This window comes from Eretmochelys imbricata, chromosome 10 (genome assembly GCF_965152235.1).
Source record: "Eretmochelys imbricata isolate rEreImb1 chromosome 10, rEreImb1.hap1, whole genome shotgun sequence".
NCBI lineage: Eukaryota > Metazoa > Chordata > Testudines > Cheloniidae > Eretmochelys > Eretmochelys imbricata.
In genome coordinates this window covers 32299085-32325188 of record NC_135581.1, presented here as the reverse complement: position 1 = coordinate 32325188, position 26104 = coordinate 32299085, and the positions used below count along the sequence as shown (strand labels likewise).

Below are 26104 nucleotides of genomic sequence, written 5' to 3'. Positions count from 1 at the left end.
CGGCCCGTCGGGCTGATTGCTGAGCTCTCCTTGGCCCCTGCTCACGCCCGGCGCGCTCTCTTACAGGTTGCGGGACTGCGAGGCCTGATCCTGCGCTCCCAGCTGATTGTTCTCCTGAAGCACAAGGTAAATGACTCCGTGGGATTGGGAGCCTTTCTCCCCCCAGGGGACTTGCTGTAACTGGGCCTGGATGAGCACTGTCTGATGTTACGCCTCTGGCCCTCTAGTGGGATGCGTCCGGCCCAGCCCCTCTCCTGGCCTCTGCCTGGGGCTAGCTCAGGGAGGTGGCATCAGCCTGGTTCAGTGAACCAGGAACCAGACTCCCCTTCCCCGTGGTATGGCAGGGGCTCAACTGTCCTGGCTGCCCAGGTACCCAGTGATGCCCACTGCTTCCCTTGGCAGCTCCTGGCTCCTCTCCCCTGCCGCTGGCAAGCAGAGCAGGCTGGAGCAAGGTGGGTCGCCAGCTCTCTGCTGGGAGGCCGCTGTTCCTAGAGGTGATGAAGGGTCCCCCCGTCTCGCTGCCCAAGGATGAGCCGGGCACGTCGGTGCCGCATGCTGGACCCACTGTCCGCTTCTGAGCACCAGTCTGCACAGGGGAGACCATCCTCTGGCCAAACGTACTGGGAGCCTGGAGATCGGGGCTCTGCCAGCCCTGGGACAAGTCCCTTGGCCCACTGTCTCCCTCGCCGGGGCTGTCTGCCGTGCCTCAAGGTAGAAAGCTGAGTGAAGTGGGCTGGCCCTATGGGATGTTCCGGGGTGATGGACTTTTCTCTGTTTGCTCCGTTACGTTCTCGCCCCGTCAAGTGGCAGCTGTCCAGTTTTACCCGACTGCCTGGATCTGCGCAGGGCTGGGATTCCTGCTGCCCATGGACAGTTGCTGGCTGCTGCTAGTGGGGAGGTGGGTCTGCAGGAGCAGGGTGGGAGGCAGCTGATCTGCCAGGTCAAGACTCCCAGCAGCTGAGCAGGGCTCTCCTGGCTGGGGTGGAGCCACGGCACCTGTACCAAGGGTCTCCCCTCTCCTAGGTCTTTGTGGAAAGAGCCAACTCAAACCTGGTTCAGAGGCGGCTGAAGCTGAAGGATTTCCGGGACGCCTACCCCCGCTTTCCCCCCATCCAGTCCATTCACGTCTCCCAGGACGAGCGCGAGTGCATGATGGACCTGAGCGAGTTCATGAACCCGTCACCCTACACGGTGCCCCAGGTATGCCTCGCTGCGGGCAGGGCAGGGCGTGGTGCTGCCGATCCAGCTTTGGGAGTGAGCCAGCGGGAGGAGGGGAGGCAGAGCAGCCAGGGATCTCCTCCCACCACTTGGGGGCCAAGTCGGGCCCACTCCAAATGGGAAGAAAACACCCCTCCCCTGGGGTGAGTGGGGAGCTGCGTGAGGCTCAGTGCAGAGGGGCTCCGTGCCCCACGAAAGTCGGGGAAGAGAACCTGTTACAAAGGGGCTGCTCAGCCCCCTAGGCCCTCCCTGCCAGGGCAGTGCTCCCCGCTTGGCCCTGTAACGGGCAGCTCGCTCTGCACGCAGCAGGCAGCCTCCGGGGCTCTCTGACCTCCTGGCCTCGCTCTGGATTGCAGGAGGCGTCTCTGCCAAGGGTCTTCAAGCTGTTCCGGGCGCTGGGCCTGCGGCACTTGGTGGTGGTGGATAATCACAATGAGGTGAGTGGCCAGCGGCTCCAGGGCCATGTAACACCCTGGTGGGTTCCCCTGGTTCCGTATGGGGCACCAGGCTATGGCAGAGCCCTGTCACCACAGGGCCAGCATCTCTGTCCGCCAGACATGCGCCCTGGGGTGATCTCTGTGGGGCGCCCATCGATCCCTCTGCCTTCCTCCCTGCAGGTGGTCGGGCTGGTGACCAGGAAGGATCTAGCAAGATACCGACTAGGAAAGGAAGGGCTGGAGGAGCTGTCCCTGGCGCAGACATGATGCCCCTGGGGTGGTTGCTTTGCCATGGTGAGCCCCGTTCCCCTGGAGGCGTCGGCAGGGAGCTGGTCCCCGCAGGCTGCCGCACCACCCGGTGCGTTCAGCACCAACGCCCAGCCCCGATTGTGCGTCTTGTCTGTTGCCGTGTTCCCGTTTTACTGGCTGCCTGTCCCTTATGAGGGCTGGGCGTCACTGCAGTCTACTGTCCTGTCACCCGAGGGAGCAGTTGCTGGGCAGATTCCTGGTTTCTCCCATCTGCGCGCTGGGCCCTTGGAACAGCTTTGAGGCTAGAGAGTGCTGGGGTGGGGAAGCTGAGCCCAGTGCCTGGCAGGAGCGCGAGCGTGCTACGAAACTGGGCAGCAGACGTCCCACTGCTAATCCCCGGCCGGTGCATTCCAAGCCAGAGCCGCCTCTGCACCCCACGCCGCCTCCTGGACTATGTGCTCTGGACTTCAGGAACCAGAATCGTGTGGATCTGACCCAGTCTGCAGCCACCATTGACCAATGTCCATCCCGCCTGGGCCTCCTCTGCACCAAACCCTTTACCCGGGACACAGGCATGGGAGCTGGCAGGGCCTGGTCCAGTATCTTCTAGCAGGGAATTTGCCAAGCAAAGGCCCCCTGGATCCGCTGGGCCAGTGTCTGGGGACCAGTGTCTTAACGCTACCCACAGCTGAGGTGGCGTTTAACCCTGCATGCGAAGGGAGCAACGTACCCCAATTCCACAGCCCCAGCCTTGCAGCTCGGCGGGTCTCCGATGACATGGACACACACAGACAACCAAGTAAATGGGCTGCCAGGGACTGGGTGCAGCTGGCTTGCCGCTCGCTGTTGCTGGGCCAGTCTCTGCCACGGGTTGCAGCCAGGCCCCGCTTTGGCAGTGACATGCCTGGGCCTGTCTGAGACCCTGGGCCAGCCCGGGGGCACGGACCCTCCTGGCACTCCCTGTGCTGTGCATCTCTGACATGGCGCAGCCTCCCTCCCCTCCCCTCCCCCACGCCGCCTTGTTTCTCCCAGGCAGGGTTCACCCTGGGCCCCTCCTGGGGAGGCCAATTGGCCTGGGGCCAGGGCTTGTTTGGATGCAGGCGTTTGGTGAAGGAGTCTCCCAGGGGCGTGTGTGCCAAGTGGGCGTTGGCACTGCAGTTCTGTAGGAAGGTACCCGGTGTTGAGTGCTGCCCAGCTGTGGGGCCGGGCAGGGTTGGACCCCATGCTGGGGAGGGGAGGTTGCTCTCCGTAGAGCGCAGTGGTTATCAAAGGCCTTGTGCAACGACCGCCGTGGCCTCCAGCCACATCACTGCTGGACCCTCTCCCTCCAGTGCCAGGCACACCACGCCCGGGGCAGCAGGATAGTTTGCAGGCAGCCAGTTCCAAGAGTCCATGTGACTGCTAATGGGAAGTGCCCTCAGGGCACCGTCTTGGCCCATTCCTGGAGAGCAGCCGTCTCAGCAGAGCAGGGCTGCCCCCTCTGTCCAGTCTGCGCTGCCTTCCCTGGTCGCTGGGTGTCCTGTTCCTGGCTTCCTTTAGGCGGAGGGGATGAAAGGAAGAGGGATCTGCCTTATGAGTATTAATAGGATGAAGTGATGCCATGCGGGATGCTAAAGTGGAGCATTTACAAACGATCCCCTGCTCCAGGAGAGGGGTTCGCCCCGCTCAGGCAGCCTCTGTCCCTAGCTCTTGTCCATTCTGCCCGCTCTCCTGGGCTCCACTCAGTGATGACAGCACAGGATGGGTGCCCGAGGTGCAGCTCATGCTCCTGGCGAGAGGGTGGTGGGGCCGAAATGCACGGAGATCGTAAGAAATAAAATCACTGGAACCACACTGCTGCTGCCAGATCTGCTTTTCCGTCTGCGCCCCGTCCCGGCCGCACCGCTCTTGGGCAGCCTGGTGAGATTCAACCGGGTCAGGCCGGGGCAGGGAGCAGTGTCTGGTTCCGGGGGGTAGGAAGAAGCGGCTCTGCACGACTGGGGCTTAGAGTGAAGTCATCCGCACCTCCGCCTCGCAGAGCTCAGCTCCTGCCCGGCAAGGATGCCTTGTGGCTGAGGGGAAAGGCCGGGCCAGTGCGTGCAGAGCCGGGGCTGGCAAATCGGCACACCTGAGCTTGCCGCATGGCAGTCCCAGCCTCGTGCAAAGCCTTTACAAATCAGGGTGTGAAAGTCTGTCCTCAAATCACGGCCACTCTCAGTGTGAAGCCATAAGTGAAAGATGCTGCTGGCGCTAGTTCCCAGAGGGGACAGGGAACGTGACAGCTGAAATCTCTGGAGCACCAGCTCATGCTGCCCTGAGACCCAGCTGCAGGTGGTGAGGAGACAATGGGACAGCCAGATGCCATCCTTGCCAGCTTGGAGGTGGCAGGGGCTGCCTGCTGCACCTGAAGGTCAGCCATTGCTCTAGCCCGTGGGTTCCTGGAGCAGCCTTGGGAGAGGAGGTTTTGGGCCTCTGGTCAGTGCAAGCCTTGTTCCTGCATCCCCTTCCACAGGCCTGCTCCCCTGCAGGCACAGTCCCAGGCCTAGGACTTCACCCGCTGCTAGAAATGAGTTAGTGACCAGCCACTTGGAGCCATTGTAAAGCTGGGCTCCCCTGGCAGAAGGCCGCGCCTCCCTGGTAATGTACAGACTGTTCAGCATGTCATGCTGGAGTCTGAAATACCAGCCCCACTGTGCTTCCCCATGTCCCAGTTACTCTGGGCTGGAGCGGTTTGTTCATGAGTAGGTTGCAGGTTGCAGCTAAGGGCTAGGTCATCACCAGGTGCGTGGGTGTGGGGCTAGAGATTTTACACACCCGTGTCTAGCAAAGGGCTAAGATCAACCTCCCCAGAGCCCTTGGAAACAAGTTAGGATCTTTCCAACCAAGAGAATTCGCCCCCTCCAGGTCAAGTGGATTCCAGCATCTCCTCGGAGAGCTGCTCTAAACACCCAGGGCTCGAGCCTACTTGCGTTGTAGATGCAGACCTCGCACAATCAGCTAGTGCATGTAAATATGCCTGCTCGGGCAAGCAAGTTCTTGTACCTCTGGGGCAGGATGGGGTTCTGAAGGGGGGCATGCAGGGCAATGGATGCCCTCCCTCTGGGACTCAAACAATGCACTCACAGAGCAGGCCACCATCTCTGCCTCTCCTCTCACCTCATCGGGCCTTGGAAACTGAATTTGTAAAAGGAGCAGTTGCAAACCCCAAGTGTCTATTTTGGAAGCCTTGAGATTTTCTATGGGGAGATGATCCATGGGAGATATTTTTGTGCTGAAATAAAAGCTGTTTATACTTTTATCCCAGCATTGACTCCTTTCTCTTGCCTTACGGCATTGGTTGGGGCGAAAGGCCAAGGCCATGCGGCCTGCGCAGCATTCACCAGTGTGTTCAGGGACTTGTCCAGGCAGTCAGGCAAGGTGAGAGGGGCGCTCAGGTGGAGGGTGAGGGCAGAGAGGCAGCTTTGGAGTTCTGCTCCCAGACCGGTGGGGCTGAGGTGAAAGCGTGTCTGCTGGGAGCCTGTTTGTCCCGAGCCCCCCTGCCCCAGCTAAGGCAGCCGGTGATGGTCCATCTCTGGGAAGGAAGAGGGAGGATCCAGTGGAGAAGGGTCCAGAAGGGTGCACATGGGCCAGCGTCTGGCTGGTGAGCATCATGCTGTCCCTTGGGTCCCATCAGCCTCCAGGACTCGTCAATGGGGCGCTGGGGCTGTTACTGCCACGTGCACTGTGGAGTTGGACATGCAGAGCTGTTGGGGCCTGGCTGGCAGTGGGAGAGTGCTGGGTAGAGCAAGCCCCCCGCCCCAGTGATACCCCTCAAGGAAACCAGTGGGGCAATGCCAGGGGCTGTGGCCAACCTGCAGGGTCCTTGCTTTGTGCCAAGCACAGCATCACCCCCTGGTGGTCAGGAAGGACAGTGCCCTGTCCATGCTGCCCATTTAACCACTGGAGAAACAAACCCGGACTGTACAACTGGAACTGATGGAAAACAATGTCCCATCCTTCCCGCTTGCCTCCCTGGTGATTAGAGAGGCATCCTACAAGGGGGCAAATTTCAGCCCCCCGGCTCGGCACTGCCCTTTGTGCCTTGCACACAGCATAGTTAGGGGGCTGGTGACCTGGTTGGGGTCGTCAGTGGTGCTAGCTTAGCCTAGTCTGCCCTGTGGGAAGCTGTCATAATAAACATGAGGATAGATTTATTCTCCCTGAACGCTGCGAAGCTGGCTGCCCCCATGTGGGCCCCTATTGTCTCTCTCTTTTGCTTCTCTCCCTTCCTCACCTTTTTCTCCCTTCCCTAGCTTTCCCTACCTTGGTATTTCCTGTCCAGCTGCCTTCACGCTGCGGCCTTCAATCACTGCCTGGAAAGGATAACAGGATCTGCAATGCGATAATTAAGGCCAACATGTACATTTTCACAATCTCTCTTTACTAGCAACACCCCAGTGACATTAAGGGGGCAGGCCCTCACTCTGACCCGTAAGTGCAGGCGGGCCGACAGCGCTGCATTGGCTGCACTTGGGCCACGGAAGAGTTCATCACAACCACGAGGGCTAGAAACTGACTTTTAATAAAACTCCAACTCGGCAGAATGTGCGTTGGCCTGTGGCCCCTAGGTACAGCAGTGGGGCTGGATCGGGCCTGGCGCCCGGCTCTCCAACTCTCTGGCTATGGCACTTTTGTTCTCTGATGTTTTCAGGTGCAGAAGTCACAGCTGGTGTTTTGTCACCTAAAATTGTAATGGCTGGTGTATGTGCCACTAGGGGGCAGCACTAATCGCTCACCCCCCCTCAGTCTACGCCCACTTCGAATGCCTTAGAAAGAACAGGAGGACTTGTGGCACCTTGGAGACTAACAAATTTATTTGAGCATAAGCTTTCGTGAGCTACAGCTCACTTGCCTTGTTTCCTTTTCGAATGCTGTTCTGAAATTGCTGAAGATTGCACTATTCCCATTTAATGACCGTCTCGGCTCTACAAGGACGCGATCCCTCAGTGCACGCAAAGATAACAGCCACATGGTGCTTTTGCTCTTGAAAGGAATATGTGAAAACACTCCCTCTTTGATACTTTTTGGTGCTGGAGCTGGACCTTTGCAATCTCTAGTGGCAGCCCCTGAGAACAGACTGGGAGTACTTCACACCTCAGTAATCATAAGCCAGGTAAACGTAATGCAACCCAGTGAAACATTACAGCTCTCGGGGGGGGTTTCACCCATGGAAATGGTAAGGAGCGCAGACTGGCATGCTGTGAATGCTGGCACACGGGCTGGAGCAGGTCCCGCCTCCTCCTCCCCAGCACCGCACAGTGGGGTCAGAGATCCAGTACTGTTGACTCCAGTACCTGCAAGGGCGACACTGGCTCCAGCTGTTTCTGCACCAGCGGCGTACCGGGCAGCAAGGGACCTCCTCTGCCTTTCTGTCCTGCCCTCTCCCTTGGCCCAGGGTATTGCCAGGGCTGTGTTGTTTGTAGCCCCATGGGCTGGGCGGCCTGCTGAATCGATGGGTCTGTCAGTGCCACGTCCTGGGGTTTCCCTTCCACACTCGGAGAAAATGAGGCGAGTACTGGACTTGGGGCCCTCCTTGGTACCGGGAACCTCTTCAGTCCCCACATGGCTGGTGCCCCCAATATTGCCATGGCAGCAGGCACCACTCTGCCCTTTGGCACCGGTTGTCACATCAGTACTGATGCTGACGTCGGGGTTACTACTCCTGGCCCCAGGAATGACGGAGCTACACTCAGTGCAGGGGGCACCAGCCCCTCGTCACCCTGGGGTGGAGTCAGACTAGCTGCGTGAACTCTCAGGGCTCGCCCCACCGCTGCCCCCTGAAGCCTGGGACTCCTCAGTGTCCAAATCAGGGTCTGTCTTCTCCCACTCTCCATTACCTGAGCAAGGGCCGTTCATGGAGTGATGTGGGTGTGACGGGTTGGATCACAGAAACCCCCTTGGGAACTGCCAACTGATGATTTTATATAGACTGCAATGTCACAGTGGGTACCAGGACTGGCACTCATCTCACGGTCAGAATGGGGGCCCCTGGCCCAGGGCCTACTGGCCACCAATGCCCTTTCCATACCAGTGGCCTTCATGGAAACTGTGGGCCACTCCGCTGTCATGGAACTCCCACTGAAAACTGAGAGCGCTGGCCAGGTCTGTGGTGGTAATTGATCCATCACAGGTCCAGGTACTGGTGAACCTTTCTCCCGAGGAGCCTCCAGCGCTGTCCCACCTCGGCCTGTCACCCCAGCTCCAGCACAGTTAACTGTCTCATCCTCGTCCCCAGACAATTCCATGGTGCCAGGCTCTTTCTCCCCATCAGTACCAGAGGATTTCAAGGCGTACCAGGACCTGTGGTGGCATGGGGTTGCTTCCCTAATATCCAAGTGGAGTTCCTGCAGGAGAATACTCACAAGTTAGTGGACGTCCTTCAACCATCTGCCCCTGGGCCAGTCACCCTCCCTCCTAATGATGCACTCCTTGAGCATGCGAATGCCCACTGGAGCACATCAGCTTCAGTACCACCTGCAGCTAAGCATGTGCAGAAGTGCTACCTCATTCCCACACACGGATTTGAGGGTTTTTTCCCCATTCAGCCACAAATTCCTTGGTAGCAACCATGGTGGCAGGTTGCTCCCAACCTCATTCTCATTGACCTGGTGTGGCCGAGGCAGTGCTGGTTCCCCGACCTTTTTGCATTGCCAGTTCAGGCTCCCATCCTGCTTCCTCTCCATCTCAATCTACTCACCCAGAATCACAGCTGCACCTTGCACCCCGCGGGGTGTGGCTGCTGCATGGCTGGCTGAGGAGGAAGAGCGTTATGCAGTGGCTATTCAGCAGGTTCTGCTTAACGGTAAAAAGCCCTCTACCAGCATGGCCTATTCCGAAAAACAGGAATGGTTTGCCACGTAGCCATTGGCCCATGAAATTCAGCTGCTGCTGGCTTCCATCCAGGACATCCTGGAGGACTTGCTTCACCTTCAGCGATCAGGAGGTGCGCTTCGTTCACAGAAAATGCACCTGGCAGTGATACTGGCATTTCATCTACCCATTCAGGGAAGATCAGTCTTCTCCAATCCCATGGTACCAAGATTCTTAAAAGGGCTTCTTCATCTACATCCCCCGTGGGACCATAACACGGTCCTAGCGGTGCTGATGGGACCTCCGTTCGCATCCCTAGCATCTTGTCCCTTTCCGCTTCCCTGGTAGCACTCACATCTGCAAGGAGACTGTGAGAGTTGCAGGCTGTGATGGCAGAATCTCCTTATACATAATTCTCCAAAGACGAGACGACTTAACAGCCACATCCAAAACTTTTGTCAAAAGTGGCCTCTGTTTCATTTGAACCAGGCTGTATATTTACCTGTGTTCTTTCCTGAGCTGCATTCATCTCCAGAGGAGCAGCATCTCCATACATGCCATGTCTAGCCTTCTGTCAGGACAGGACTAACCAGTTTCATGTTTCTCCTCACCTGCTTGTGTCATATGCAGAGTGTATGAAGGGTCACACGAGTCCTTCACAGATGAGCTCTAGACGGATAACATCCTGTATCAAGAATGCATGTGAAATAGCTTCCGCTACGCCCCCTCAGTGGTTGGAACTCATTCGACAAGAGCGCAAGTGACGTCAGAAGCGTTCCTCGGTGACGTCTCAGTTTTGGACACTTGCTGCATCTACTCGAAGAAGAAATGGTTATGTACTGTAACTGTGGTTCTTCGAGACGTGATGCACATGTGCGTTCCGCGACCCACCCTCCATCCCCTTTGCACTGGAGTTTCATCTCTGGGTGTTCGGTGAGACAGAACTGGGGGAGGGAGGCACAGCCTCATGTAGCCAAGGGTGGAGCTACCATCATGAGGTGCGAGCACTGCCCGGCAAATTCTCCAGCAAGCTGGGCGTGCGCACACCCCCCCCCATCCCTTAGTGGAATATACAGTACGTAACTGTTTCCTTCTGCATCGTCACCTCTTCACTTGACCTGCAGCCCTGGGTCACGTCACCACCAGGGCTGGTCACTGGACTAGGTCTGCACTAAGCGCCGCTCTCTCTGATCTCTCTCTCTCTGAGTTCCCCCTCTCTGACCATCTCCTGGTCTCCTTCACCATGGCCCAGCAGCCCCATCCATTGTGCTCTGGCACTTGGCCTTTCTGTGACCTCCAGTCCGTTGGAGCTGGTGACTTCTCATCTGCTCTCAGCCCTCCCCTCCCACCTTTCCATTCTCTCCATGGCTCTCTCTCTTTCGCCCTTCTCCCATGGTAAGGTCCAGCCCTGACTCACTCCCCCAACCTCCCCTTGCTCTGCTCCTACCCTGGCGCTGCAAAGTAGCTCTGACATCTTCACTGTGAACCAGCTCCACTTCCCCAGCCGAACTGCAGCCCACACCCGTGATCCCAGCTGCCTTCTTGTTGCTCCTCAAACCCTCCCCTTCTCCGGCCTCTGCTGCTCTCACTGCACAGGACCTTGCTGATTTCTTTCAAGAGACCTGACAAAGTACACCAGGACCTTCTCCCTCCCCTTGGCTCACCCTCTCTTCCCCCATCCCCTCCCACACTCGCCTCCTTCCCCCTCTCCCCGTGCAGAAGTGTCTGTCTGTCCCCACTAACCCTGCTGCTGGTCCCTGTGACCCCATCCCACCTCCAGATCTCCCTCACTCCTCTCCTAACTGCTCTTTCCCCTCACCATACAAACATGCTCTAGTTTCTCCCATCTTAGTGCACTATCTGCAATTGCTGTCTGGGGTTCCTCTCCTTCAATTCCATCCTAGGCCCCCTCCACCTGCCTTCCCAGCCTTCCCACTCCTCTTGCCAAAGAATCTGCCTTCTTTATAGCCAACGATCAGAGCCAGTGCGCCTGGGACACCATCACTCAGGCTCATCCTGAAATCTTGTCCTCTTGGCTTCCCTGACTCTGCCCTCTCCTTGTTCCCCCTGGACCTCCCTGATGGCTCCTTCAGTGTGTCCTGCAGAGGTTTCTTCTCAGCCCCTTTTCAGCTTGCTGGGAAGGTTCCACAAGGCTCTCTCCTTGGGCGCCTTCCCTCGCTACAGCTCATCTCTGGGTCACCTCATCCAGCAACACAAATCCAGCCCCCATCTGACGACTCACAGATCAGCCTCTCTGCTCCAGACCTGTCTCTGCCGTCGACTCGGGCTGTCTAGCTGTCAGCTCAAGTTCACCACGACTGAAAGAGACCTTTAGCTCGTCCCTCCCACTCCTCCCTGCATCCTCTTTCTTGATCACTGTGAACAATACCAGCAGCCTGCCCGGCACGGAGGCCTGTGACCTGGGCCTCATCTTCACCTTGGACCTCTCCCTAGCTGCTCACACCCAGGATATAGCCACATCTTGCCCATTCTTTCTGCAAAACATCTCTGAGAGGCCCCTCCTATCCCTTTGCACTGCTAAACTCCCGCCCAGGCTCGCATTGGCTTGTGGCCCAGTTATTGCTGTCGTCTTCTCTCTCACCCTGCTACTGCTGCAAAGATTGTCATCCTCGCCCTCAGCGCTGGCTATACCACCCCTTTGCATCCCTCCACTGGCTCCCTCTTCCTCCAGAGCACACCAGCCTCTCGAGCAGGATGCCTTGTGATCCTCCAGGGACCGCACGGCCTGCCCAGCACCCACAGGCTCTAAGGGCAGCATCTCGCCAGCCCTGCCAGGCACTGTGAGGATGCCCCAGGCACAGTACCGCAGAGGCAGAGTCACCAGGCCCATTGGGGGCAGGGAGCAGCCAGGAGCTTGCTGGGGGCAGCATCCCGGGGGTGGGGAGCAGCAGCTGAGCCTGTATCCTTGTGCAAGGGGTCTGCATGTGGAAAAGGAAACGCTGTGGCTTTGGGCTCAGCCTGCAGCTGGGTGAGCTCCACGTGGCTCTAAGCCACCTTTGCAGCTCCCTGATCCTGGGGCCAGCTAGGGAGCAGTTTGGCTCTTAGCAGAACTTAGAGCAGCCTGAAGGCTGCCACCGTTGCCAGAGGCCATCTTGCCAGCCAGGGTGGTGCTCCGGGCACACCTACTCCTGCGGAGGCTGTGAAGCAGGGATGGGATAGCCCTGCCTTTGCACCCCCCACGTGCACATCAAAGGCCTGACTTGCAGGAGGCACCAGCTGGTGGTGCTGTGCTGGAGCTCCCCAGTGACCTGGCCCAATCCCCAAAGGGGTTACATGACCCCGTAGCTGTGGGGGTTGCAAGCTTGTCACAACTCGCTTTCCTGCTGACTTTGGCTTGTGACGCTGAGCTACCAGAGGTGAGTGCTACGCAGATCAGTGTGTCTCAGGAGGTTCCCTGAGCCGTGACTCCCAGCACAGCCAGGGAAGCATTGTGGGAGTCCTGCAGAGACGCAGGGAGGGCGGGCCCCCTGCCCGCCCCAGTTCCCCTCCCTTGTTAGCGGGTGTTCTCGCTCTGGTTCCAGTGCTGCAGGAGGAATGTTAATGCAGGGAGTTGCTGAATATTTCTGAAACACAGCCTCTCCAGGTCTGCAAATAGAGATGCTGGCCCTTTGCTCCCACTGCGATCCCTGGCGGACGGCACGGAGCAGGAGATGTTAGTACAAGCTTTTAGCATCCATAAACAACCCCCGAACGCACCGCTCTTATTTGCCAAGATAGCTCCGCTGCTGAGTATCCCTGGAGTTCCCCTTGTGCTGTGTGCCACAAAATCTGGGGGCCGGTTGCTAATGACAGACTGACCGCCCAGCTCAAGGGCTGGACTGGGAGCAGATGGCACAAGTCCAGGGCATACCCTAAAGGTCAGGGAGTGCAGAGGAGGCTGCATTGAAATTAGCACTAAATACGAGAAGCCGTGACTCAGCACGATCTGCTGCTGTCCTGCTTCCCCTCCCCATGGCAACTGTGGGGCAGCCCTATAGTAGAACTGGAAGCTTAGGGGCTGGTGTTCTGGGCAGATTTAAACATAAGAACATAAGAATGGCCATACTGGGTCAGACCAAAGGTCCATCCAGCCCAGTATCCTGTCTACCGACAGTGGCCAATGCCAGGTGCCCCAGAGGGAGTGAACCTAACAGATAATGATCAAGTGATCTCTCTCCTGCCATCCATCTCCACCCTCTGACAAACAGAGGCTAGGGACACCATTCCCTACCCATCCTGGCTAACAGCCATTAATGGACGTAACCTCCATGAATTTATCCAGTTCTCTTTTAAACCCTGTTATAGTCCTAGCCTTAACAACCTCCTCAGGCAAGGAGTTCCACAGGGTTGACTGTGCGCTGAGTGAAGAAGAATTTCCTTTTATTTGTTTTAAACCTGCTACCCATTAATTTCATTTGGTGGCCCCTAGTTCTTATATTATGGGAACAAGTAAATAACTTTTCCTTATTCACTTTCTCCACACCACTCATGATTTTATAGACCTCTATCATATCCCCCCTTAGTCTCCTCTTTTCCAAGCTGAAAAGTCTTAGCCTCTTTAATCTCTCCTCATATGGGACCCGTTCCAAACCCCTAATCATTTTAGTTGCCCTTTTCTGAACCTTTTCTAATGCCAGTATATCTTTTTTGAGATGAGGGGACCACATCTGTACGCAGTATTCAAGATGTGGGCATACCATGGATTTATAGAAGGGCCATAAGAGATTCTTCATCTTATTCTCTATCCCTTTTTTAATGATTCCTAACATTCCGTTTGCTTTTTTGACTGTCTCTGCACACTGTGTGGATGTCGTCAGAGAACTATCCACGATGACTCCAAGATCTTTCTCCTGATTAGTTGTAGCTAAATCAGCCCCCATCACATTGTATGTATAGTTGGGGTTATTTTTTCCAATGTGCATTACTTTACATTTATCCACATTACATTTCATTTGCCATTTTGTTGCCCAATTCCTTAGTTTTGTGAGATCTCTTTGAAGTTCTTCACAGTCTGCTTTAGTCTTAACTACCTTGAGCAGTTTAGTATCATCTGCAAACTTTGCCACCTCACTGTTTACCCCTTTCTCCAGGTCATTTATTTATACGTTGAATAGGATTGTTCCTAGGACTGACCCTTGGGGAACACCACTAGTTACCCCTCTCCATTCTGAACATTTACCATTTATTCCTACCCTTTGTTCCCTGTCTTTTAACCAGTTCTCAGTCCATGAAAGGATCTTCCCTCTTCTCCCATGACAACTTAATTTACGTAAGAGCCTTTGGTGAGGGACCTTGTCAAAGGCTTTCTGGAAATCTAAGTACACTATGTCCACTGGATCCCCCTTGTCCACATGTTTTCTGACCCCCTCAAAGAACTCTAATAGATTAGTAAGACATGATCTCCCTTTACAGAAACCATTTTGACTTTTCGCAACAATTTATATGCTTCTATGTGTCTGCAATTTTATTCTTTACTATTGTTTCAACTAATTTGCCAGGTACTGACATTAGACTTACCAGTCTGTAATTGCCAAGTCACCTCTAGAGCCCTTCTTAAATATTGGCGTTACATTAGCTATCTTGCAGTCACTGAGTACAGTAGCTGATTTAAAGGACAGGTTACAAACCATAGTTAATAGTTCCACAATTTCACATTTGAGTTCTTTCAGAACTCTTGGGTGAATGCCATCTGGTTACTGTTAAGTTTCTCAATTAATTTCAAAACCTCCTCTAGTGTCACTTCAATCTGTGACCATTCCTCAGATTTGTCACCTACAAAAGACAGCTCAGGTTTGGGAATCTCCCTAACATCCTCAGCTGTGAAGACTGAAGCAAAGAATTCATTTAGTTTCTCCGCGATGACTTTATCGTCTTTAAGTGCTCCTTTTGTATCTCGATCGCCCGGGGGCCCCACTGGTTGTTTAGGAGGCTTCCTGCTTCTGATGTACTTAAAAAACATTTCATTATTACCTTTTGAGTTTTTGGCTAGCTGTTCTTCAAACTCCTTTTTGGCTTTTCTTATTACATTTTTACATTTAATTTGGTAGTGTATATTTCTCTTTGTACTGAGCACCATTCACAGGATAGCACTGCCCCTACTCTGCCCGTGCTGCTGGGACGCCACCCCCTCCAGAACCCACCCGGGCCCAACACCAGCCTAGGCTGAGACAGCGTGGTCCTGACACTCAGATCTCAATTATGGCCGCAAAGAAAGCTAGGGCTGCAGCATGTGCTGATCATTACTCACTTACTAATACCTGTCTTCTGGCATTATTCCCATCAAATCCATGGCACTCGCTGGAGACTGAGCCCTACTCACCGTAAGTAAGGAAATCAGCAGGTGCCCTTAATGCTGGCTGGAGATTTCATGTGTCCTGCATTATAAAATGCACCTGATGGGGCATTCAGTTCCACAAGCGGATAATGAAGATGAAAAACACTTGGCTGGAGACCTGCCAGAGCCTGATATTCGCCAACCAAGCAAAACTGTCAATGGAAACCTGCCTGTGTGCGCTCATGCATTCATCCATCCTCTGCAGTGTCTGAAGGTTTGTCTAGACTAGGAGAGGGCAAACTTTTTGGCCCAAGGGCCACAGCTGGGTATGGAAAGTGTATGGTGGGCCATGAATACTCACGAGATTGGGGTGCGGGAAGGGGTGAGGGCTCCGGCTGGGTGTGTGTGCTCTGGGGTGGGGCTGGGCATGAGGGGTTTGGGATGCAGGAGGGTGCTCCGGGCTGGGATTGAGAGGTTTGGAGGGCAGGAGGAGGATCAAGGCTGGGGCAGGGGGTTGGGGTGGTGGGGAGTGGGAGGTGCAGGCTTCAGGTAGCGCTTACCTCAAGCAGCTCGTAGAAGCAACAGTACGTCCCCCCTCTGGCTCGTACATGGAGGCGCAGCCAGGCGGCTCTGTGCACTGCCTCATGCGCAATGGGCTGGGGCAAGGGGTTGGGGTATAGGAGGGGGTGAGGGCTCCACCTGGGGATGCGGGCTCCCAGGTGGGGCCAGAAATGTGGGGCTCAGAGTGCAGGAGGAGGCTCCAGGCTGGGGCAGGGGATTGGGGTGCAGGAGGGGGTGAAGGCTCTGGCTGGGGATGCGGGCTTCGGGGTGGGACAGGGATGAGGGATTTGGTGTGCAGGAGGGGGCTGGGGTGCAGGAGGGAGTGTGGGGTGTGGGCTCCAGGAGGAAGTTTTGGTGCGGGAGTGGGCTCAGGGCTAGGGCTGGGGTAGGGGGTTGGGGAGTGGGAGGAATGTGGGCACCAGTCGGAAGTTTGGGTGTGGGAGGAGGCTCAGGGCTGGGGTTGTGGTGTGGGAGGAGGTTCAGGGTGCGGGCTCCAGGCAGCGCTTACCTTGGGCAGCTCCTGGAAGCAGCTGGCATGTCTGGCTCCTAGGTTCAGGGACCAGGGGGCTCTGCATGCTGCCTTTGCCCTGGCAGCTCCCATTGGTTGTGGTTCCTGGCCAATGGGAGCTGCGGAGCCACTTAGGGTGGGGCAGCACATGGAGCCCCTGTGGTCACTCCTGTGCATAGGGGCCACAGGGACATGCTGGCCACTTCTGGGAGCCGCACAGAGCCAGGGCAGGCAGGGAGTCTGCCTTAGCCCTGCTGCACAGCCGACTGGACTTTAGCTGCCTGGTCAGCATTGCTGACTGAAACCTCTAGGGTCCCTTTTCGACTGGGCGTTCTGGTCAAAAACCAAATGCCTGACAACCCTACGGTGTGTTTACTGGGTTGTAGCTAGTCCAGGTGGCTCCAGGAGGGGACACTAATGTGCACCATGACTAGCCATGTCGCAGTAAGACCTACCTGCCCCTCATCTGCACGCGGAGTGCGAGTGAGGGTGCTTGGTCAGTGTAAACACACCCCTTTCAGCAGGGAAGCCACTCTCTGGGAAGCCAGGGAGGCTGGGAGCTGCAGGGGGTGGGGGACTGGGGTCCTACCCTTGCGTCCTGGCCCCACTGTGACCCATGGCAGGCAATGCGGGAGGGGTTTCTACTAAGGTCATATCCCTGCTCATTACACATTCCCCTGGTTACACCCAGGTCACTCCATCACCACAGGCTGGAGCTCTCTCGCTGGTTGCCGGCAGCCTGGCCTGCAGGTTTGTGTGTGGCTCAGTGGTGGGTGGGCCAAAGCACCCTCTTCCCCGCAGTGAAGGGTGTAGCCACGTTGACCGAGGAGCAGGGTTGCTGGATCTCAGCTGCCCTCCCCTGCACAGAGGGATGATTTACCTAGTCTGGCAGGAGCTATTGACTTGCCGAGGAGTGGGGAGATAGGGGGGGTGTTTCTGGCAGATAAGAGGTTTGCTCAGAAGAAGACAAATGACTTTGTTTGTTGTTCTTCCTAATCGCTGCCCCTTGGTGGGTGGTCCCAGGCATTCCTTCCAGGAGCCCCTACCCCCTCTGCCGTGCTCTGTGCTCCCCGGTTAACCCCAGCAGGGCAGGTGGCAGGCATCACCCACCCCCGGGCTGACCTGCAGGGTGAGGCTGGTCCTGGCACTGACTCTCAGGGGTGGAGTGATGCCCTTGGCAGTTCCTTATCAGAGGAGGCAAGGCAGAGAGCCCAGAGATAAAGACATGGGGCCCCTCGCAGAGGCCAGTAGGTATAGGGGGATGGGGACTGTACACAGGCCAACAGCCAACGTGCTGGGGAACAATCCGGACTGCCTTGCTTGCCCTTTCCAAATAGAGAGAGGGTCAGGCGTGGTGAACACAACCCAAGAACCCCTGGGCAGAGCGTGTGCCCACTCCCCTGCAGCCAGCTGGCCACCTCACCTCTACCCAACCCCTTGGCTGCCTTCCTGACTCAGACGGTGTCCAGTCCACACTGCTTCCCCCTTCCCATCACAGCCCTCCTTGATCTCCCTCCAACCCCATCTGCACTCCTCGTGGTCCCTCATGCCCCTGCTCCTCCCACTGTCTCTTTGTGCCTTCGTTCAGCCTGTCTCTGTGCATGCACCCGGCTCCGGGTGCTCTCCACAAACTGCAGGCCCTTTCCTGGAGCAGTGACCCCTGGGCCTCCCCAGTCCCCCACGTTTCTGACCGTGCGAGGTAGCAAGCTGCAGCGCTCTGCTGACTCTGTGGTACGGTCACAGGAGTCGGCTCTGGGCTGGGGCTGGGCACGGGTCTGGCTTCATGTTTGTAACTGGAGCTGAACCCTGTTTTTCAGCTGAAACTTTTTGGGAGCAAAAAATGCAGAGTGGGTGACGCAGAAATGCTTCCCCAATTTGTGAGACAAGGTGTGGGAGGTAATACCTTTTGTTGGACCAACCTCTGGTGGTGAGAGAGAGAAGATTTTGAGTTCCCCAGGGCTCTCCTCCTGGTCAGGTTCACCAAACTCTTCATTTAGGAAACAAACAAAAGTTGGGGATTTTTTTTTGTTTGTTTGTTTCAAACAATTTTTTGTTTCCAAATTTCCTTTCCTTTTATTTTCAGAAACGTCAAAGCCCTTCGAACACGGTCAAAAGCAAATGCACCCTTTTGTTTGGCACACAGTGAAAATGTTTCTGACTCAGTCTGACCCGAAACAATTATTTGTCAACTTCTCGAAATGGCGAAGAATGGATTTTCCAGTTCTGTGGCAAAGCTGTGTTCATAAGGATTCGTGTACCCAGGGAATGGTCTGGAACGGCTGTTGCACACCACCTCCTGCTCTGGGCGCTTGTCCTCCGCAGTAGATATTGGACTTTAACTTCACACCGTATCTCCATTTGAAATAGCTTCCCCCCTAGACAGCCCTTGCAGTACTTCAGAGCTGGTATTAGTACTGCTTCCTACCACCCTACAACTCTTCCAACTGCTACATGGACTCAGACACTAAACTAGAAGTTGGCTGCTATTGATCAGCGCTCAAATGCCCCCAAACTAGCCAGCAACTCTGTTGGTAAAGAGCCAGCCCTGCTCTATAGAGAGCTAGTGTCAGGCTGGCAGCTCCCTCTCATCTAACCAATGATAATCCAAGATCCTCTGCCAGCTGAGCCATCCAACAGCGGTCGGATGCAGGGCGGGGATCTTCAATGGTTCACCCACAAAATAAGCTCTGCTCAGCTCAAGCCACCCGTGCTAGAGAGCACGCTCCAGAGCTGTTCAGAGTTGATCGTGTGAGCTCAAGAGGGCGGGGGGCTCAGGTGGCTCCTCCTTGACTGGAGAGAATACAAGTTGTATCTTTCAGGCTCACCCACTCATGGCGCTAACAGTAGCAGCCACTCCGAGCAGGGGTGTAGTTCTTTGTGCTCTGATGCCAACTCTCCTTCCTTACGTGCTTGGGCAGTGAAGTTAGCAGTGGTGCCATCTGAAGGATCGCCATTGGCATTAAAGGATCATTGCTGAGTTATGACCTATTGATATGAACGGAAAAATTATTCCTCTCACAGCTGTTGTTTCAGGCTCTCTGCAAACTCAGGCAGACACCATGGGGGGCTGGGCCCTGCAGCTGACTCAGCCCTGTACTCAGCAGCTGAAAGTTGGCTGATGGGCCTGGTTTATTAATTCCACCTGGGACATGGAGGGGTAGGATCAGCTACCTGGGGATGAGACTAGGCCAGGGCAGATCTGGATGGAAACTCCAGGGACAACTACACCCAGGCAGTGACCAGCAGCCAGGCCTGAGGCAGGTACTGAAGCTGGGTCTGTGTGCACTGCAAGGCCAGGACATGGAAAGCATTCTGCCTGCTCCCCGTCAACCATTACTGCTCATTTCACATCTTTGACTCTGCCTGATCCCTGCAGGGAATGCTGTGGTTGGAGCCCTGGAGGAGCTCCTGCTGGCTCAGCATGAGACCCCGGGGGCTCCTGGAAGGTGCATGCCACAGTAACAGCTCTCCATCCTTGGACAGGGTCCACCATGTTCCCCACTCACCGCATGGCTGATGTGCAAGGGGAGGGACCATGGCAATGACCCACTCCCTCTCCCCAGCCTGTCCACAGGCACAAGAGAGAGAAGGTTCTAGCACCTTCCTGTCCCAGCCCCCCTGTGGTGTTTGGTACAGAACAGCTGACTTCCAGGGCTCGGGGATTGGCCCTGTTCTGAGCAGAGCCAGCCAGGGGCTCAGAGACTTTAGGGTCAGAAGGGACCATCAGGATCATCTCATCTGACCTCCTGCACATCACAGGCCACAGAACCTCACCTAGCTACTCCTGTAATAGACGCCTAACCTCCGGCTGAGTTACTGAATTCCTCAAATCATGGCTTAAAGACTTCAAGTTACAGAGAATCCACCATGTACACTAGTTTAAACCTGCAAGTGTCCTGGGCCCTGCCGCTGCAGAGGAAGGTGAAACCCCCCCAGGGTCTCTGCCAGTCCTTTACTGGATGGAGTTTGCTTGTACTTTCAGGTCCCAAAGTGCCCAGGAGCAAACTGCAGTTTTCTCACATTTGTTCATCATTGGAAATCGTTTCCAGATAATGTCATTGAATCCCCCTTGGACTGCAGCACGTTGATTCGCAAAGGCACGTCGGTGCCCAACTCCCCCTCAAACCAATGTGGGTCGGCTGCCTAAAGACCTCGGGGCCATCGGCCCTGTAGCAAACAGACAAACAGAGCAATGGCAGGGAGGGGAAATGAGGGACTCGCTTCCCTCGGACAAGGAGAAACAGGCACCGCTTGGGTGACAGGTTTTCTTGGGTTTATTTTTGTTTAATGGATTTAATAAAATTTATAACAAGCTCCATAGGCCAGGAGCAGTGGAAGCTCCCTAAAAGTGTGGGGGCCCCCACTGGTGCCCGAACCATAGCCTCTGCGCTGCCCCACCCCTTCCTGTGAGGCCCCACCCCGACTTGCTCCTCTCTGCCCCTCCCTCCCCCATTACTTGCCCTTACAGCTGGTAAAAAGTGGGAAGGCATAGTGATGTGATGGGGCCATGGCACCCTGGGCCCCCTGGTCCGGCACCCCTACCTGAGGCATGGCTCTTCCCATCAGCAACCAACCTGGGTGGAGACCAGCTCCTTCTCCTTAGCCTGTGAATATCAGGGTACATGCCCCCAGGCCAGGCCCCTAGGGGCCTACACTTTCCCTGGGGTCCTTCCGTCCCTCTCTGCTACACAGAGGGTGACCACAAACATCCTCAATCCGCTCAGGCTGCACGGCCTGTCTCCCATCAGCCATGCCCAGACTGGTGGTGGTTTCCCAGCCTGCCTAGGGGTGACGAGAGATTGTCTGACTTTGCTTCCTTTGTGCACAAGGGAAATGCCTAAATCCAGCCCCTAGGAACAGATCAGGGCTTAGTAGGTTCTGAGCTAGTAGAGGTTTCACGTGCCGGGTAATGTGAGCATCGCCCCAGGCGGGCTTGGGCCAGGAGGCAGTGGAAAGGGGGAGTGTTGTGGAACTGAATCACCCCCCAGGCAGTCAGCGTGCACCACTGCGGGGGAGGTCAGAATGGCATTTCCTGGAGGGTGACGAGAGGTGGTATGCCCCTGCCTGGATGCAACAGGCCCCATGGCAGAAGGGCAGGTACGGTGCCTTGTGCCTGACCCCCACCATGAACTTCCTGGATGACCCTGAATGGGACTTGGGCTGCATCCCCATACGGGGGCATCAAAGGAGCAAAACCCTCCTCCCATACCTGCGCCAGTATCCAGCCCTTGTCTCTACATGTCTTTCTGCTCCCCTTCCCCTGGCACAGGTGGGTGGGAGGTATGGCACCCCCCTGTGCCAACCAGCAGCCAAGCCACGGTTCCTGCTATAAGGGCTAGACCCTTGGAGCAGGGAGTGATGGTTGCTCACAGCAGTCCTTGGGCACTGGCCTCTGCGCTGCTCCTTGCTATAGGCATAAGGCAGCCCCATTCCTGGCCTGAGGACTCACAGCAGCTGGTGGATAATGACACATGCCCATCTCTGTGCTCTCTGGTGGGGAAGCGCTGTCCAAGCGCTGTGCACCGGGAGGCAGTCACACCCTCCCTGGAGATGAGGCTGCAGCCGGGAGCCCTTTAGGATCCTGCTTTCAGACCCCTCTGTCATCTACAGAGGACTGCAGGCCCCAAAACTGACAGAGAAGTGACCTGCCAGACTAGAGGTTAGTTCCCTATCTGATGCCCTGGGCTGGGGTGTCCTCCCCACACTGGCTGGGAGAGGGCTGAGGCAAGCCAGGTGGGCCTATCAACTAGTTAGGCTGCAAACTGGGGGAATTAAGGGTGGAGAAATCCCTAATTAAGAGGAAGTTCACCTGAGCAGAGGTGGGCTGGGAAGTTCACCTGAGCAGAGGTAAACCCAGGAGCCCGGCAGCAGCAAAGGCTGCTGGGAGGAAGTTTGTGGTCACCATTTGCTCAGCAGGGAGGGAACCCAGGGAAAGCATAGGTCTCCCTGACCTTGGGGGTATGTACCCTGAAGAGAGTCAGTGGGAAGTAGTAAGGCTGGGGACTGAAGAGACTTTGACCATTTGTTGTACAGTCCCTGGGCTGGGACTTGGAGTCGTGGATTGGCCCAGGTTCCCCTGCCCACCACTGTGGCAGTGGTGGGGCAGTGAACTGGAAGACTGCTGCGGTCACACTGGGAGTGACAGAGGCTGAAGGATTGTACCCCAGAGGGGGGATGCTGAATGACCTGGCCCAAGCACTGAGTCATGAAGAGGCAGTAGCAGCTCCTGGAGCGAGAATAACTGGGAGAGAGAGATGGAGGTACGGCATGCAACTGCAGAAAGGGGCATTGGCCTCCTGGAGCTAATCCTCAGAATGGCCAGGAGGCGGTGCCATCCTGCAGTGAGTAGAGCACCCCCATCACATGCTGCCCCCCCCCCCCCCCCCCAGTACAGCTCTTAATTATCATGAGGCCTTTTGGTTTAGACTAATTCAGCCCATTCTCCCTTTTGCACCTTTTGCCCATCACCATTTGTTGTTATCAGTTCTTGTGACCGTTTGTGAACTTTCCCTCACTTCTTACAGTAGAGCTCACACTTCAGGTACATGGGTAGACCCAGTGATCGCAGCAGAGCTACAGACCCAGGGCTCCACTCCTCTCTCCCTACACCAGGGCAGCTCCAGTGATGTGAGTGTGCTCACTCCAGGGAGCATCCTGCAGCCTTTCTAGACTTTCTAGACACTCCCGGTTTAACCAGACAAATCCCTGGGCATGGGGGTTTGCCTGCAGCAGGGGGGATGACTGGAAGGGTGGGAGCTGCTCGGGAGAGATTTAAAAGCCCTTCCCCTCCCATTCCGGGAAAGCAGGGTCTGGCTGGGCAAGTCTCTTTGGGAGGGAGGCACGCACGACCTCCTGGGGTTAGCGGCACATGTGACGTTCTCCCTCGGTGTGTACTGGGAGAGGCTACTCTGGAAGAGGCCCCGTGGGGGCGTGTTCCCTGGACTGCTTCTTGTAGCTAGAAGGTTTGTCTCATCGCTGAGAACGGCTTACAGTGCCCCGCGGGGGGATGGTGCTGCCAGCCTCAGGAAGCAGGCAAAGGTGGCAGAAGGCTCTCCTCTTCACTCCCAGCCCCATGTTAGAGTAGCCTAGGACTGCTCGAACTTACAGTGGCCGGAAAGGAGGGGCTGAAAACACAGCTGAGGCTCAGCACTGGGGAGTCCAAGCCACATCTACTTTCTCCAGCTACATCCCCTTTCCCTGCCAAACCTGCATCGAGCCACTATAGAGGATGCCCGTGGGCACCCAGCGCCAGAGAGGCTGGCCCTCCCTGGAGTCGAATGGGGAGTGAGAGCCCCACCACCACACTGGAGTGTCTGCGTCCTCGTCCCCTCTGTTCACCTGCCCCGCAAGGGAAATGCGGGCTGTTTGGGTGTTCACGGTGAGATCCTCAGGCCTGATTCTCCTCAGCGGTACTGAGAGCCTGCAGGACCCCCCCCCCCTCCCCCGACTGCCAGCACAGCAAGCACTCAGCACCGCTGGAGTACAGTGTGTCCGACAGGGCAGGGACGGTGCTGAGCACCTGCAGCCTTCCCCCGCCCCCTCTCACACACACCGACTGCCAGCCCGGTGAGCGCTCAGCACAGCCGGAGTACAGTGTGTCCGACAGGGCAGGGACGGTGCTGAGCACCTGCAGCCTTCCCCCGCCCCCTCTCACACACACCGACTGCCAGCCCGGTGAGCGCTCAGCACAGCCGGAGTACAGTGTGTCCGACAGGGCAGGGACGGTGCTGAGCACCTGCAGCCTTCCCCCGCCCCCTCTCACACACACCGACTGCCAGCCCGGTGAGTGCTCAGCACAGCCGGAGTACAGTGTGTCCGACAGGGCAGGGACGGTGCTGAGCACCTGCAGCCTTCCCCCGCCCCCTCTCACACACACCGACTGCCAGCCCGGTGAGCGCTCAGCACAGCCGGAGTACAGTGTGTCCGACAGGGCAGGGACGGTGCTGAGCACCTGCAGCCTTCCCCCGCCCCCTCTCACACACACCGACTGCCAGCCCGGTGAGCGCTCAGCACCGCTGGAGTACAGTGTGTCCGACAGGGCAGGGACGGTGCTGAGCACCTGCAGCCTTCCCCCGCCCCCTCTCACACACACCGACTGCCAGCCCGGTGAGCGCTCAGCACAGCCGGAGTACAGTGTGTCCGACAGGGCAGGGATGCACTCCCCATCCCACAGGCCCCCACCTGCCTCCAGCACGCAGTGCACCAGGGGCGGATCCAAGCCTGAAATCAGTGGGGCTAGGGCAGGATTTGGCCCAGTATGTGAGCTGCCCTCGGGGCCAGCCTCTGTCTCAGCGCTATGGGCCCCTTGTGCATGGCTGTGATCGGAGGGCATTGCTGATACACACGCACTGAAAAGAAGCGTTTATTCGCCCTAGCCAGTGCCATCACAATCCGAGGAGAACAAAATCAAACACCAGCATTGCCACAGCCTGGCTCTGGGCTGCTGGGAAATCCCAGGTGACATATCTCCCAACCCCCACCCTGTCCCATAAAAAGGGAGTGAGCTTTATCATTAACCAGGGTGGCACATGGCGGGGATGCAGCGATCAGATGGCAGCAGGTGCACCCTGGCACTGCCCAGCATCCCTGCAGGACACACAGACGTGGATGGTTTTACAGGATGGGCACAAAGGCTGGTGCTGCAGCTGGGAGGGACCCAGAGCCTGTCAGGTTTAACAGGTGAGAGCAGGCTAAGGCCCATGGTGCATAGGCCAGGCATCGGTTTGGGGGTTTGGTTCAGTCAGAACTGCAGGTGGGCATGGTGCCCCCATCCAGAGCCAATCCTCAGCACCTTATGGGCATAGAGCGTCTGTCCAGCACAGGGGCCCCTGGTGGGGCTGGCTGGGGCCCCAGTTCCTCTGCCTCACAGCACACTGAACTGATCGGTTTCCATAGCCGGCCTGGCCAGCTCCCTGCCGGTGCTGGGCAGCTCCTGCTCCTGCCCGGGCTCTGATGTCCAGTTGGCCAGGAGGTCGCTGAAGTCAGGCGGGTTTGTGTTGAGGATGCATGGAGGGCCAGGTGACGGCTCCTTCCAGAAGGACTGTGGCAGCTTCCTCTTGTGCATGGGCATGATGTGGGCATACTTCTTCTCCAGCCGCAGCTTCCTGCCGTCAGCCGCCCTCCTCTTGAGGAAGCGGTGCAAGCCGTATTCGAAGAGCTCCGCTAACGGCCCCAGCTTCTGCACCCCATCCTTGTTACAAATGGACCTCCAGACCCGCTGGTCGAGCTGCCCGGGGGGTGCCACAGGGCCCTGGGCATCCTCGTCATCCAGCTCGCCACTCTGGGCGAGTCGCATCAGGTCTGCATAGTACAGCTCCCGCCCCAACCGGCGGGGAGAGAAGCAGTCCTCGTAGATGTTGCAGGAGTCAGGGTCCTCATCCTTGGCCTTCCTCCCAAAGTATCTCTGGATGTCACAGCTGATCAGCTCGGAGAACTTCAGGAGCTGCAGGGTCATTTCTGCATCACTCTGGCTGCAACCAGCTGTGACTTTCTGCCCCTCTGTGCCAGGACTGTGACAGGGAGGGCTGTCCTGCTCTTCCACGTCATAGTAGTCTTCCTCTTCCACCTCCTCGTCATCTGACAGGTCTTGGAAGTCCATGTCCTGGGGTGGGGTGGGGTGGAGGAATGAGTGCTGGAAGGAAGCAGGCAGCCTGAACTCTGGCAGGTTCCTGATCACTCCTGCAGCCATCTTACCGCGCTGCGTATGGACGGGTGCCGCTGGGTTGTGCAGTCACGCTGGAGGATGCAAGGGAAAACACATGGTTAGGGATGTGTGGATGGGACCCGGTGGAGGACTAAGGCTTATGCAGTGATACTTCTGCTCCCCTCTGTGTGTTAACTCCCCAGTCCAGCCGTGCAGGTGCTTTCCTCCTGTGCAACGTCAGTACTTCCCCGCTGAGCAGGGCCATGGTGCTGAGAGCTGGAGGATCTTGCACTTTGTTCTCCACGTGCCTGGGAGCTGCCTGTCAGTCTGTATGGGTCAGTTACAGTGGGAATGGTTCAAGCAGCTCTGTATTCATGCACCTCCCC

The 26104-nt window shown here is 56.8% G+C and overlaps 2 protein-coding genes across 4 annotated transcripts in view; one reads left to right on the top strand and one right to left on the bottom strand.

Annotated features, from left to right (window-relative positions):
* The window catches only part of CLCN7 (chloride voltage-gated channel 7), a 56525-nt gene extending 51344 nt beyond the window's left edge, over positions 1–5181 (top strand). For all 3 annotated transcript variants that reach the window (XM_077827938.1, XM_077827939.1, XM_077827940.1), the window contains 4 exons: positions 67–126; positions 1024–1200; positions 1575–1655; positions 1836–5181. In XM_077827938.1, the coding sequence (XP_077684064.1) occupies positions 67–126; positions 1024–1200; positions 1575–1655; positions 1836–1922 (405 nt within the window). In that variant the 3' untranslated portion in view covers positions 1923–5181. The remainder of the gene's footprint in view (positions 1–66; positions 127–1023; positions 1201–1574; positions 1656–1835) is intronic.
* Positions 5182–24938: 19757 nt separating this feature from the next.
* PERCC1 (proline and glutamate rich with coiled coil 1) lies at positions 24939–25763 on the bottom strand. The gene has a single exon (XM_077828119.1). It carries the CDS (start codon positions 25761–25763, stop codon positions 24939–24941), a length of 825 nt encoding a protein of 274 aa, XP_077684245.1.
* Between the last annotated feature and the right edge of the window lie 341 nt (positions 25764–26104).